The 16,400-nt window shown below is 30.3% G+C and overlaps 1 protein-coding gene across 1 annotated transcript in view; it reads left to right on the top strand.

Annotated features, from left to right (window-relative positions):
• LOC111994615 (flavonoid 3'-monooxygenase CYP75B137) overlaps positions 1 to 2,464 on the top strand; it is a 6,742-nt gene extending 4,278 nt beyond the window's left edge. Inside the window, exon 2 of the mRNA XM_065776836.1 lies at positions 1,623 to 2,464. Within this exon, the coding sequence (XP_065632908.1) occupies positions 1,623 to 2,243 (621 nt within the window). The 3' untranslated portion in view covers positions 2,244 to 2,464. The remainder of the gene's footprint in view (positions 1 to 1,622) is intronic.
• The last annotated feature ends 13,936 nt before the right edge of the window (positions 2,465 to 16,400 follow it).

Genomic DNA, 16,400 nt, shown 5'->3' with positions numbered 1-16,400 from the left:
GGGTTTGTGGATTTTGGTTGTGGTGGTGGTGGATAATTTTGGCTTTGGCAGTGGGTTTTGTGTATTTTGGCTTTGGCAGTAGCTTGTTCCTTGGTTTTGTTTTTGTTTTGTTTTTTGTTTTTTTTTTTTTTTTTTTCTATGTTGTGTTGTGGTTGCCTGGTGGTTGTGGCCGGTAATGGTGGTGGTGGTGGTGGTGGTGGTTGTGGCTGTGGCCGATGGCAGAGGAAGTTGTGGGTGGTGCTGTGAATTTTATTTTTTGGAGTAGGACATATTATTTTATTGTAGAGGGTATATTATTTTAGTGTAGATAATATATTATTTTATTGTGATGTTTATATTATTTTATTATGTTAAAAGCTAAAATAGATCCACTGCTGTAGCATGTGTGTAGCTAAAATAGATAAAGTAACTTTTAGTGTTGCTAAATAGCTAAAATTATAGATCCACTGCTGTGGATGCTCTAAAGGAGATGTGATATCAAAGAAACGCTAGTTGACGGAGTCTGTTTACCACAAAAAAGCTAGTTGACGGAGTCACAGCCTTTAGCAGAGAAATTTGATCTTGCTTATGCGCCTAAAGCCACGCCTATGCGTGTCTAGATTGACAATGCATGCAAAAAGTAAAATTTGAGAGGTTTGGGAAAATATCACTCTAACTTCTTAAATTATAGTTTATTTTACACTTATTTTTCTAAATTATTACTCGTGTAATACTTTCTTCTATAAATTTAGAGAGTTTACACTTACCTTTTTAAACTATCATTTTGTACCCATACCATAGGCAATAGTTTGGGAGAATAATAGTCCATTCTCATAGTTTAAAGGATAAGTGTAAAAAGGAGTACGGATTAAAGAGATAAAATATAATTTTCTCTTTTAAGGCTTGAGAGAGAACTAAGTCAACCTCTTGACAATAAAAGGTCTAACTTGCTCTGCTCACAGTTTAGCATTAAAGGATGACAAGTAATTGTTTGTAGATAGCATCTTCAAACTCATCCTCTATCTTTTTATTGGATATAATTATTGGATTACATGTTCTTATTATATTCTTCATATTTGTAATTTTTTAAAAAATTGAAGATTTATAGCTATGTTATCAATCAAATGTGTAAATTTTAAGTTTTTATAGTCTAAAATTATACATAAAAAGTAAGTTTATTGATTGAATAGTAAATAACATTTGATTTGAACAAAAATTTACATGCATTTTAAGAACTCTTTGTTTGGCACTTCAAGAACCTTGGCACCTAGGGCAGAGGAAAAAAAAATCAAATTGTTTGGCGCTCTGTTAATTGTTTGCTTGCTTGCTTGCTTTCTACATTGTAATTTCTATAATTTTACTACATTGTTTACAAGATTTTGATTTTCCTTTAATGATATTTCAATGTGAATCATGTTATAGACTTTTATTTTATCATCGGTGAAATATTTATTATTTTATATCACTAAGTGGTGAGCCCCATATGTCGCAGGGAGTCCCCATACGCAAGGCTCCCACTTAAAAACAACATTATCTTTCAAATTATGACATTGATATTACAATTGATTTGATTTGTTTGGTTTGGTAGCTAAATTGTCCAAGGAGGCATCCGCATGCCATAATCTAGTGTACATTGTAAACAGGATATGGTGGTAGGTGGGACAGAGACATCCTCCTATACAATTGAGTTTGCCATGGCCGAAATTATGAACAAACCTGAGGTGATGAGGAAAACCCAACAAGAATTGGAGGTTGTAGTTGGCAAGGATAACATTGTAGAAGAGTCTCATATTCACAAATTACCATACTTATATGCTGTGATGAAAGAAACACTGCGATTACACCCAGCCCTGCCATTATTAGTCCCTCATTGCCCGAGTGAGACATGCACCGTGGGAGGCTACACCATTCCAAAAGGGTCTCGGATCTTTGTGAATGTATGGGCAATACAAAGGGACCCTTCTGTTTGGGAAAATCCATTAAATTTTGATCCAGAGAGGTTCTTGAAGAGTAAATGGGACTATAGTGGAAGTGACTTCAATTATTTTCCATTTGGGTCTGGTCGGAGAATATGTGCTGGAACAGCAATGGCTGAGAGGATGGTGATGTATTCCCTTGCTACACTTTTGCATTCTTTTGATTGGAAATTGCCCCAGGGAGAGAAGTTGGACCTTATAGAAAAGTTTGGGGTTGTACTAAAAAAGAAGACCCCTCTTGTTGCAATACCTACCCCAAGGTTAACTGATCCATCTATGTATGAGTAAGTTAGAAGTGTATTTGCTTTTGATATGATGAGTGGAATTGCAAGTTTGCAATATCCGTATTACTACAAGAGAGCAATAAGTTCACAGGCACATCTCTTTTAATAATGATTGACATGCCATGTAGTGATTGGTACATCGTAAATGTGATATCAATGATGAGCTCAGATAAAAGTGATGTTACTTAAAACAATTGTGGAAAGGGAGTACTTTTCTGGTCCTATCTTTTGAATTTCCAAAACCGACCTCCACTTTATACACTAATAAAAAATTTAAGATGCCTTTAGAGAGTTGGGGTGAGTGTTGAAGAAACTTTTTGATGTTTAGGAAAAAAAAAACTCACGTTGATTAGGAGTGTGCTACCTTTTTTTAGTTTAAATATTTGTGTCCCTTCTTTTGGCATTTTTAGATATTAGGTTTTGTTTTGTGGTTGATATTGTTTCAAGTTGGAGATTTTTCACATTGATTAGGAGTGTATTTCTTTTTTAGTTTAAATATTCTTGTGGAGGATTTTTTTTCAGCACAATCCAATACATTACATATGAAGAAGTCAATCCAACCCGATCCATGGTGGGTTAGACATAAATTTTCATATCTTGTAAAAATTTATGTTTCATCTACTACTTACACCATTTTATTTCAATAAATCATTACACTTCACATCATAGTTCTCAGAACCAGACCGGACTGGGAGGTTGGACCGTGAAAATCGTGAACCGTGATGAAAATCGGTTTTTTAAGCATAAAGAACCAGGCATATGTGGCAATTTCGTGAACCCCTAAAATCGGGGTTGGACCGTACGAACCGATCAAGAACCGTGCGGTCCAACCCTTAGCAATTTTTTTTTTTTTTTTATATAAAAACAACTTAACACAATTTTATTCTACTTAATTAAATTATCCATCTCTTACAAGGAATAAAAAAAAATTATAATTAAAATCCTTCAAAAACATTCAACTTTACTTCAAAAATTAATTATAAAATTTAATGTTTTCATGGTTATTATTTTATTTTATTAACTTTCTTATTTAATTATGAAATATATGCTTGAAAATCATTAAATTTCCCTCACATATATAGATATATTAGTCAATTTTGCTACTTTTATAAATTTAATATCTATATTTAGGCTTTAATTAATTATTAAATTAATTATGACGTCATCACGGTTTGACCCCAGTTCGACCTCGGTTTAACCTCAAAAACCTTGAACCTCTCAGTCCTCTCCCTTTTACGGTTCAATGAACGGTCCGGGTTTGAAAACCTTGCTTCACATATGTTCTTAAATTATACTAATTTTTGAAATACTAATATAAATAAAACAACAAAATTTAAATAATTATAACTAATTAATGTCGCAAAAGCTACAAGAAAACAAAAACGTTACTTTCTAAATGGAAAAAGAAACATGTTTAACTTCTAAATGAAAACCTCAAATCCATGGGGGTTTCTTGAATCCACAAGGTGATAGGGTTCTGGAATCCATCAGCAAAAAATTGACAAAGTTTGTATTTTTTTAAAATATGAAAAACTAAACTATTTTGGAGGTTACAATATGTTTAAATAATAAAAAATAGACCCTATAGTGGCTAGGAAAATGCCTAAAAACCCTAATTCACGCTAATCACGTAATTAGATGGCAAAATAGTGATTTTTGCCAAAATAGCAAAATTTATATAATTGGGAAAATTGAAAATACTGTCTCTAAGAGACGTCTCAAAACAGTCGGGACCTTATTCTGATTTTTAAACTAAAAGTTATTAGAGAAAAACAAATATTACTAAAAATTGCAAAAACACTATTTTCGAGGCCTTAACGAAGGAATTCGCCTAAATTTGGGCAACCCTCGAGTAACTCGAGTCTGGATCAGAATATCGTTATTCTTCAACCTGCCAAATTTCATGCAATTCTAACATCGTCGCCCTAATGGCCTCTACTGGCACCCCTTAATCTTGCGTCGTGACTTCCAGCGCCCTTGCTACTCCAAGAATGCTTGTGCTATATATTCTACATCACGGACACACAATGTGTGTGGGGAGTTGGGTTGAAAAAACTATCTAATAGAATTTGACCCACCATGAGTTAAAAAGATAAAAAGGAACAAATCCAATCCAACCCATTAACCAATGAAAAGCCAATTTGAGGCATTGAATTGGGTTACATTAGATCGGTTTTATTGAATTGGTGGGTTGGATGTACCACCCTAACTGCTAGAGGCTTTAGCATATTTGGTGCTTAGCTTTAGAAGCTTTATATTTATTTTTTTATTTTTTTTTTAGAATCAGTTTAGCATAGTTTTATTCCAAAGCGGATAAATCAACTCCAAGGAAAATGGCTTTTTTAATTTTTTGGGTCGATAATGTGAAAGTTGAAAACTTGATTAATGTAAATTATAAAACAAAGGATCTAGTCTAGTCTTAATTATTTCCATGCGTTCTCTCAATCTTCAGGCATTGGCCACGTATATGCAGTTGCTGACGGGTGGAGTCAATGACTTGCTCTAGTGAGTACTGGTGTGTCAATTTTGTACTGCAGAATTGGAAGTGCCTTTATTCTTAGATAAGCTACTTTTTCTGCTAAGACCATTTTCATCAAGAAAGTTGAAGGGTGTATTTGGTATATGTACTTGAAAATATGTATGAAAATATATGTAGGTGAAAAAGTATGTAGAAATATATGTAATGTTGTTTAAAAACTAAAAATATGTGTTTTGGTAGATGTACCAAACGGAGCCAAAAATTTTAGTATTTAACATCTCAAAACACTACTTTAACATCTCATTTTACAGTATACCAAACATCAAAGGTTCTTTTTTTTTTTTTTTTTAACTTCATTTAAATATTATTATTTTTATTCTCTCACTATATTTCCCTCTCTCTCTATTCTTATTCGTGTCTCTCTCTTTCTCTGAAGAAACCCACCACTTTCTTCTCAATCCAAGCAAACCATAGCCACAACCACAGTCACGACTAGCCACTACCAGCCACTACCAAAAAAAAAAAAAAACCACTAGCCGTCAACCACCACAATCTCCAACCACCAAAATCACAAAACCCAAACCCACAACCTCATCACCACCAACAAGCAGAAAAAGAAAAACAACCCACCAAAATCACAAACCCAAACCCACAACCTCATCACCACCTACAACCTGAAAAAGAAAAAGAAAAACAACCTACCAAAATCACAAACCCAAACCCACTACGAGACCCATGAGCTGAGCCACCCACTTCCGCTAAGAAATACCACCAAGACCCATCGAGCAACCCAGCAACCAAGACCTATCAACAACCCACCGTGCCACTAGACCCATCAACAACACCACCGAGACCCATCAAAACCATTGCCGAGGCACCACCAATACAAAACAACCAAAACCCGCTAGCACTGAGACCCACCAAATCAGACCCACATCACCACCATGGCAACCACCATTAGAATCACAAGTTACCTCCCAAAAAAAAAAAAAAAAAAACCCAAACAATCCACCAAGACCACCTCAACAGTTTTTCTGGCCGCATTTATGTGGAGAAGACCCTTGAACAGTGTAACTTCAGCTACCGCCACTCACAAAGAACTAAAGTAGACACATGACGTGACATGTACTTAAGTAGATACACAGATGAAGAATAGGTGGACGATGGAGATGATGGAAAAGGATGCTATATAAAGAAGAAGGGTCCCTGATAAAGGGGGGGAGAGAAAAAAGAAAAGCTTTACTGTAGCTCTGAACGTTGTAATTACTGTTCATTCAATAAAACATCTCTTCGAACATTCACTCATAGAGTTGTTCAAGCATTATTTCATGTTATCACCATCTTAAGTACCTTAGCCAACCATTGTTTAATTCATAACCTGCCTAGCTCTTTCGCCCACTCTCTACAAATTCATTGTCCTAGGTTCGTTGGGCCTTTAACCCATACCTTTTGGGCTTGGGCTACGAAAACTGACCCTACATGTGTCATAAAACTTTGTTAGTAATGGGTTCATCATAAGAATCAACAATTATAAATTGCACACACTTATCCATTACAATTATTCAGTTCAAGTAATGAGCAATAATAAAAACAATTTTGGAGTAATATTGTATAATAAAAGTTGATAAAAGAATATTAATTCATTTCATATGATTGTTCTTTATTTTATTGTTGTAATAAAGGGCTTCATTACGGAATCTTTTTTTTTTTTTTTTGGTTGGTTTCTTCAATGCTTTGTTATTGCAAAATGGCGTCGCTTGTAAATTTTGTTGAGGGGTATGTTATCATCATCTATTTCTTCATCTTCAACGTTTGAAGTTTGGTCCATCCCTATTTGTTCAATTTTTGAACTTTCATCACTTTTGTCATTTTCTTGCATCATTTGTATTAATCACTAAAGAATTGGCACTAGTAGATTCTTAACTAGATATTACAAAGTTTGGACTTGCGAATTTGTTGTTGCTAAGATGTTTCGTAGGTATTTGCACTTATATTAAATTTCAACGATGTGAGAGTTTTTTTTTTTTTTTTTGTAAATGTTTTTATATTTTTTTGTTAATTTAGGAATAGTGTATCAAAAGAATTAATATAGCATATTGAATTGTGTGTGTGTGTGTGTGTATTTTTTCTTCCATACCTTTTTGTCATTTGAAGGTGCATAAAAAATCTTACAACTCTGTAATTTTCAAAATCATCCTTTAGATTGAATTCATTCAAATGAAGTAGGAAAATGCATTTTTTTTCCTAAAATTTTCTTCAAATCATGTGGGATTTCTTCTCCAATATCAATCTACATATGAAGAATTTAATATATATTTTGATCAATAGTTTTACAATAATTTAATAATTTAAATAAGTTGTACCTCAATTTGTTTTTCAGCAAGATCTCTCGCAAATTTCTTTAGGATTTTCTCAGCATCTCAATCAAATATCACAAAAGTTGTTTTGTCAGTTGCATAGAAAACTTCAATTTGAATCTTCAAGTCGAATCATGTATCTGAAGTAGTTTGCAATTGTATATATAGTAGTTATAGTGAGATGAATATGTTATAAATATTTGGAGAGTATGTAGTTAATATGAGTGCCTCTAACCTTAGAATATGAAGATTTGTTTTTGTTTGAAATTTTGCACTCCAAAATGATCCTAATTGTGGTTTGACCTTCCTTCCATAAAGCACGCATGAAATGTAATACTAACCTGTTATTGTATCAATGTTGCTTATTGTTGCAATACCGCAGTTCACATCTTGCAATGAACTTTGAAGTAGATATGTATTATTTTTTTAATGTAAATAATATGATGTATTATTATTATTTTTCATGTAAATGATTAGTATAATTTGAAATGATTAACAATCCAACTAAAGCAATTATGTATACTTTTAGGGTCCGTTTGGATACTGCTTATTTTGCTAAAAACTGAAAATTGAAAACACTGTAGTAAAATAATTTTTAATTGTGTGAATAGTATCATGGGACCCATTTTTAATGAAAAAGTTGTTGAAAAAAGAGGTTTGTGGGTCCCGTAAACAATGCAGGGGACCCACTAATTCCAAAGCAAATTTGGATTGTAAACGAGGTGGTGGGTCTGTGAACAGTGCACAGGACCCACTAGTAGGTTTGTGTTCACATGCTTCTCAATTAAAGGAAAAAAAAAAAAAAGGCGTGAAACACTAGAAACGTAGACACAGGGTAGAATCATTTCTACCCAAACGCATACTTAGTCTTCCAAAAACACACATCTACAAGTGGTTAAACGTTCATCTTGAGTAGTTTTAAATTTTCATATAATTTTACCTTTACATATTCATCTATTTTAATTTAGATTTTAAAAAAAAAAAAAAAAACTTTAATTTAGATATTTATAAGTAAACAATGAAATAATGATTCATGAATAATCAAGTTTGGTGGCCTTACAAAACAAATATTTCATTTTGCAAAAAACTTTACATGAACTCCTCTTTTGTGACAACTTTTTTTTTTTTTTTGCCAAAACAACTTAAGAATATTAAGACTTAAGTTAACACATGTGGTAATTGTAAAACACATCAGTGTTATGAAAAATAAAAAGATTTAAATATTTAAAAAACATTTTTAGTAGATTGTAATATAAAAAATAAAAATAAAAAATTTTTCTCAATATTTTATGTAACTTTTCCCATAAGGTCAATATCGTTGGCATCCTTTAAATATAATACATAATATTTTTGAGAAGAAGAAGAAGAAGCAAAGACGATGCTAACACATAATATAAAATTATTAAGTTTGCATGATTTAAATTTGTGTCAAAAAAATATTAATGTATCTATGATAAAAGTTTTTATCTAAATGATATATAGTAGTTCATTTTTTTTTTTTTTTTAGACTTGATTCAAAAAGTTCATTCTCAATAGCCTTTTAAGTCTACAAATTGCTTAATCTATGGGGCTAGACACATTCAAAGTGTGCTATCTAAATTATAAATTATATGACCCTTTATCACACAAATATATTGATTCCCTCAATGTATGGTAAAGGATGGTAGGTTTGTGTCTAGCCATTTTCTTGATTTGTGTTGCCTAATTTAATAGTATGGAGGATGTGACTGGATTTAAATGTTGAATAAAATAAGATGAGAGGAAAAAATCGTAAAAATAAACTATATAGCAATAAACATCAAATTATCCAAGTCATTCTATGTAATATAATAACATTATATTATTATATACTATATGTATAATGCAGTAGGATAATATTTAATCAAAGATAATATAAAATATAATAACTTAAAACACAAAACTAAATTATATCAACCCAAAGTAGAATTCTAATTAACACAAAAATTCATCAACCTAAAGAATTGATGCAATAAAAATTAAAAAAAATTAAAAAAAAATGAAAAACAAATTGAGAGAGAGAGAGAGAAGAAACTTTTTTTTTTTTTTTGGTGAGAAAACTATGTTGTTGTAGACGTAACACTTCTCTTTATATATATATATATATACACACACATACACACACACACATATATATATATATATACATATATTAATTTCTCCATTATTAAAATTAAAAAAAATTAAACATTTCTCAAGATGTCAAAAGGTAATGTCATTCCTAAATATTATTTACTTACAAAAGTTTTTGCCCCATCAAAGTACGCTAGAAATATATATAAAATTAAAGTTAAAGTTGACAAATTCAATCAAATTTTAAATTAGATTATAATTATTGTTTAATTTTAAGCCACTTTTCCTATTTAAGTTTTTTTTTTCTAAGTGAATTAATATTTTGCAAAAGACAAAAAATTTAATATAAATAAACCGAATAAAAAAAATAAACTCATGTGTATATCCAAAAAAACCAAAATTAAAAATTAGAGAGAGAGAGAGAGTAAAACCCATCTATGACTATATATATAACTAGTCGTTAACCAATGCGATACACTGGACAGTTAGAAAAATAATAAATATCTAATAAAATATTAAATGCTACAATAGGTTAAGAATGAATTAATATCAAGATACTTTGGCAATGTCTATTACCTCTATCTTTCTTTTAGCATTTGCTCATTCTCAACCATGTTGCCATAATCTTAAAAAAAAAAAAAAAAAGAGTAATATGTCCACAACATTTTCACAACAAATCTTAAGTCGTAGATTGTTATTGGTTGTTATGAATAGACAAAAATGTAATTTAAGTTGTAAATTCAAATTAGAACCTATAACAACTTAACAACTATGATTTGTTATGAAAATGTTATGAACGTAATACCACTCTAAAAAAAATAACACTATGAATCACGTAAATTTTCAGTTAACTCCATGTATTACCTGACAGAGAAGCGCATAATAGTTACATATCTAACTTCATAGAATCTATACATTGCTTTATATTCTGCAATCTTAAGCACAATACATCATTAGGAAATTGTCAAAAAAATCAAACTGAATTAACCATTTTTTTGGAGGGAGAGAAACCTTTGATCGCTTAGTTAACAAAATCATTAATAAGGTAAGACATCACTTATAATAATGGTGTATGTTAAAGAATCAGTAAATCATTAGAGAAAATAATAAATTTTACATAATATACATAACAAAGAACTACAAATGACTTTATATTTCTCAAAACAAAATACTTCAAGGATTCTTTCTCAAAAATATATATATATATATATATATACTCATAAGATTATACCAACTATTACATTTACAACTCCTACTTTGTTTTTAACTTAATTTTTTATAAGAGTCCTACATAAAATTTCTTTCTCAAAAATATATATATATATATATATATACTCATAAGATTATACCAACTATTACATTTACAACTCCTACTTTGTTTTTAACTTAATTTTTTATAAGAGTCCTACATAAAATAAAGTTAAAAACAAACTCTAGTCTATCTATGAAGCATGCAAAAACGTGCCACCAATCACCCCTCACCCCAGTAGAAAATTTATACTCATTTGTTACCCCACCTAGTCACCTACCCCCACCTTCTACCTCTCTTTTCCTCCTTCTCTTTTAAGTTTTGTTATACCTCTCTCTCTCTCTCTCTCTCCCCTTTGTAAATCAACGTTTTCTCCTCAACTTCATCAGCATCTCTTCTACAAATCCGTATATGCATATTAAAAATAAATAAAAAATCAGAATCAGAATTTTCACAAACTTCAACAACAAATCTTACAAACCTCAAAGTTCATGAACATATTCTAACATAAAAATTGATAAGTGAAAGTGTAGAGATTTTTTTTAAAAAAAATTTATAATTCAATAAGCAAATCAAAGCAGCCCTCATCAAAAAGTCAATCTTCTATGAATATACATCAAAGCATCATCCCAAAAATTTTAGTTTGGTTTGGTTTTTTTTTTTTTAGAGAAGAAGTGCATTAAGTTTTTCTAGGTCTAAATTCTAAACAATGAAAATGAGTCATAAACAGTTTTCAAAAAAAAAAAAAAGAGTCATAAACCGAAAATAGAGAATTATAAAAATCTAGATGAAAAAAAAAAAAGCACATACCAAGATTAGGCTTTGAAGGTTGCAGATTTAGATCCTGATGGTTGTAGAACACCACCTTTGAAACGACGTTTAGATTCTAATGTTAGAACACCTTCAATTATCTACTCTATTTTAAGTATGACATTAAGTGAGAAATATCAATAAACATTCTTGCACCTAAAAATAAAAATTAGATAAAGATACAACCACTAATTCTCCTACCTGCTAGGTTTTGCTCCTAACGATTTTAAATTTATTTTTAGAGGAATAAAGCAAAGGAAAACAAAGATGGCCTCTGGCATAGGTTCTTAGAGGAAGGAAAAACATTATAGAGTTTTTAGGTTTTAGACTTTTATGGCATGTTTGGATGTTTAAAAAAGGAGGGGGAGTAGAGTAGAGGGAGGGAGAGTAATGCAATTACCTTGTTTGGAAGTTTTTTAAAGAATGAGGGGGAGGGGTTTGGAGGAGTTTGGAGGGGTTTGGACTCCCTCTAGCCCCCTAATTTTAATTCCCCTAAATTGGAGAGATTTGGAGGGGGAGTAGAGTACATAAACTATTGACTAAGTAAATTACCTAATTTACCCTTATTATATTAACAAAATTACACAAGGGGAAGGACTAATTACTCCCTTCCTCCTTACTAATTTTAAAAACATCCAAATAAGGTGGAGGTGAACCATTCTCCTCTACTCTCCTCCCCACTACTCTCCTTCCCTCTACTCCCCTCTACTCTCCTCCCTCTCTAAACTTCCAAACAAGCCATTAGAGAAGCGTATTCATTTTGGTTTTTAGCTTTTTATGTTTTAGTAATAGGCTAGTAGAGATAGTAGCGTGTTCTTTAATTTCTTATTTTTAGTAGCCTTTTTTTTTTTTTTTATTAGTAGTAATTTTTTTTTTCTAATAATCTTTAAAAAAAATAAAATAAACTAGCATTATGCACGTGCAATGCATGGCTTAGTAAAAAATATTTTGATAATATAATTAAATTTAATAACAAATAAAACGAAAAAAATAATTAATTCAAAATTTAAGATTAAAAAATAAATTGTACTTGTACACTTAAAAGAAATTTAATTTTTATTTCTTATTTTGATATTTAAATCATTTGTTTTAGTGTTGATTTCATTCAAATGTTATAAGTTATATCCACCCTAAACTAAATTAATAATAAATAAAATATAATACTCAACTTAATGTAACATTCTAACTTACTAATAAATAAATATAACACCCTAACTTAAAGTAATGTTTGTAATTGTATTGTGTTTTAGCCTTTAAGAACACATATATTATTTTTTTATCATTAAAAAAAAAACAGATATTAATATTACACATGAAAAATAACGAATTAATAATTGAAACGCGGTAGAAAACAAAATTAAGCCAAAACCTCAATTCATTAATGAAAAAATTATCCAAATTTTTTAACTTAAAAAATAAAAAAAAAATAAAAAAAAAGAGTTAAGTAAAGATAGCCTTACATAGAAATTTGACGGATGGATTCTCTTGTATCAACTTCATATTTGACAGCAAATGTTCTTTTAATTAAGAATATTAGATCACATGGGAACAAGCACTAAACAAAAGTCAACAAATTAAATCCATAAAAAATATTGATGTCGACAACAAATAATTGTAATAAGAAATTAAAAATACAAAAATATTGTGCTATATTGACTTCTAAAAAAAAACACTAAAAGGTGTGATCAAACATAGAATTTCAGTCTATCTATAAAACTTGTTGATAAAAATCATATTATTATATAAAAAAGGCAACAAATACACAAAATCTATTCAATTTGATGAAAGGAAAAAAAAAATTACCTGCAAGGTTGTAGGTAGGGCAAGAGAAGAAATGAAGATATAGCAAATAATTGTAAAGTACGTAGTAAAAATAAGAAACAATTTTGCTTTTAATTAAAGAATATAGATCACATGGAACAAAGCACAAACAAAAGCCATAACAATTAAATCCGTAATAAAATATTGATGTCAACAACAATTAATCATGTAATAAGAAATATAAAAATAAAAAAAATATTGCCTATATTGACTTCTAAAAAAACACTAAAGGTGTGACAAACATAGAATTTCAGCCTATCTATAAAAACTGTTGATAAAAATCAATATTATATATAATAAAAAGGCAACAAATACACAAAATCTATTCAATTTGATGAAAGGAAAAAAAAAATTACCTACAAGGTTATAGGTAGGGTAGAGAGAAGAAATGAAGAATATAACAAATAATTGTAAAGTACATAGTAAAAATAATGAAACACCAAAAAAACTGTGTGTATATATAGTGGGAATTTTAGGTTGTGAGAAGATATGAATAAAAAGAAGTAGTTTAAGTGAAAACTCAAATACTTTTTTTTTTTTTTTCTTTATTATTAGGAAAAAGTGACATAAAGTTGCAAATTTATCCACCAAAAAAAAACCATAGGAAAAAAAAAAAAGCAAGTTCTATCTTTTTTTCTTTTTTTTTTTTTCCTTTTATGCTTTTTAAAGAAATGTAGGAAAAAAAATTCATCAAGATCAAATGTGTTCAACTAAAACCATAGATTTATGGCAACGGTAATCACTTTCTCTCTTTTATATGTGTGTGTATATATATATATATTATATTATAAAATTCTTTCTCATTACGATGGGATTTGGATTTTGCCACATGGGAGCTACAATTATTTAATAAAAAAAAAAACATTTATCTACTCATTATTTGCTGTGGCATACTACACATGGGTTTCATTATCTTGACTGTGGAGTGTTGGTGTCAACACAGAGCTGTTTCATACTCATTAAAATTTCAACAAATTAAGAAGTTATACCCTTATCAAAAACAAGATTTAAAATTGATCTCTCTCTAGACTTTAGAGTCCTTATTTAACTATTCTTTCACTTTAACTACTTTAGTTTACCTACTCTATGTATACTCTAAAATTTTTTTTTTTTTTAGAAATTATAGATAAATTAATAATAAAGGATTATATGAAGAATTTTGATTGTGATCAAATTAAAATTTTATCAACTTAAAAAATTATAGGACAAAAGATTAGGACAAAAAAATATATCTATTTTTGATTTTAGGGTTTGTTGATAACATTTTAGATAGACACAACTGTCATAGTTGTAAATCAAATATTACTTTCATTCATTATTTGATTTGTCATATTTATCTAAAAATATATATATCTATTCTTAAAATCTAAAAATTTATTAAAATTTTGCAATTTAGTGAAGTCACGTGGCTAACCACGGCGTTTAAGCTCAACTTTTATTATATATATAAATTAATTATATGATGTGTAAATTTGTGAAGTTTACAAAGTTGATGTGTAAAATTTTAAAGACACAAAAAGAGAAAAGACTTCAGTTATATATATATATTATATATAGATCAAAGTCAATACTGAAAGAAAATTCAATTAAATTCTAAATTATATTCCAATTGTTGTCTAATTTTCACGATCCTATCTAAGGTTTTTTTTTTTTTTTTGGCTCTAATGACTTAATATTATGCAAAAGACAAAGAGTCTAATATAAATAAACCATCAAAATTCCAATAAAATAAATAAAAAGAGTAAACTCATGTATATAAAAATAAAATTTAAAAATTAAAAACTAAAATAAAAGAGAGAGTGTAAAACTTATTTATGACTTGAAAAATATTTAGCTCTTACACCAGGGTATATTTGATGATGATATATATATATATAATTGTAATTGTTTTTAATTGTATCGTACATGTGCATGGGTTATATGCTAGTTAGATATTAATAACTGAGAAGTCTATTTTTTTTTTCTTGGCTTAATTCAGTGAAAAGTTTGTTTTTATTTTGTTTTCTTTTTAATGTATCTTTCCAGGACGTAATTGTATTTGGGCTGAATGAACTTGAGCCTCTCCCTCAACTTTGGAAAGCTACTTGAATCAGAGATATATCGACTTAGAGGCAACCTAGCTAGCCCGTGACATCCACGTGGCAGGTGGTCTGGATGAGAGTGCTGACTATGTACCTTGTGATCACCACACGACCTTAGGGCGAGTCCAGTTCATGAGTTGCTCGATCTTTGTACTATGCTTACTGCACCTAACCAATGTATTTCTGCTAGTACATACACAATTGTGAGGCGTGGTAAGGGCTAAGCAAACCCTATAAATCATAGGAGAGATATCCAAGAAAAGCAACATTGAGTGTAAGAAAAAAGAGAACTTTTCTTTTGAGAAAAACACATTTCATCCTCTCTTTTCCATCTCTTTCAATATTTCATTGAGATTTTGTAATCCATTTCCTCATTTATAAACACAGATGTTCTGAGTGAGAGAAAGCTTATGGAAACTTGAGAAGCCACATTCAAATCCAATATCTATTGGTGGTGTTTCCATTGGTGCTTCAATGAAGGTTCTCTGATAAGCTAAATGAAGAAAATACTGGGTGAAGTTAGTTGCTAGCTAGAGCTTGAAGGACTCAAGTACACAGAGAGAAGTATGGGGGGTTTATGTTCATCCATGTGTTGCAACTATTCATTATAGTGGAGATTTAGAATGGGTGACTAGGAGAGAGGTTTTTAAGCCTAGTACTTGGGTGGTCAAGGGAGATCTCCAACTTTTTTTTTTTTTAATCTAAGATAGGATTCTACCCTAACTTAATTTAAGAATATGCGTGTGAAGCTCTCTCTTGAACCTCAACCCTTACCCCTCCAAAGCCCATAAGCACTTATATTTATAACGTAACTATCAGGGCGCGGTAGTAGAAAGCAAAAGCCTTGGAGAAATTTTTTTTTTGGTGATAATTCCATAGTTGAAGGGGATGTGGACATATTGCGATTGCAAATAACCAGTACAAGTAAGTTAGGTACTACATTAAGTTCTCATAGACTATGTGGACATTGTTATTGCCGACGGTCCATGGTGGGCAAGAGATACCCTAAATTCCTTGAAGTTAAGGGTATTATTCATAAGCAGCAGCTATTACCTAGTAGAAGTACATCAGGGATCGCTCATTTAAAAAAACACACACAACACATCTAAAATCAGCGGTTTCAGTTTGAGGAGATTTTGGGCCTTTGTATGAGACCTATGGATAAGGCCCCCTCATGTGAGAGGGAGTACTGAATCCATTTGATGGATCAAATAATTTGTGGATGGGCCTTTGTGTGAGACTTATGGGGGTGAGTGGGAGGACGAGTCCATAT

This window comes from Quercus suber, unplaced genomic scaffold (assembly GCF_002906115.3).
Source record: "Quercus suber isolate HL8 unplaced genomic scaffold, Cork oak 2.0 scaffold_9, whole genome shotgun sequence".
Classification (NCBI taxonomy): Eukaryota; Viridiplantae; Streptophyta; class Magnoliopsida; order Fagales; family Fagaceae; genus Quercus; species Quercus suber.
Note: the sequence above shows the minus strand (reverse complement) of the source record. Positions and strands in the feature narration are given on the sequence as shown.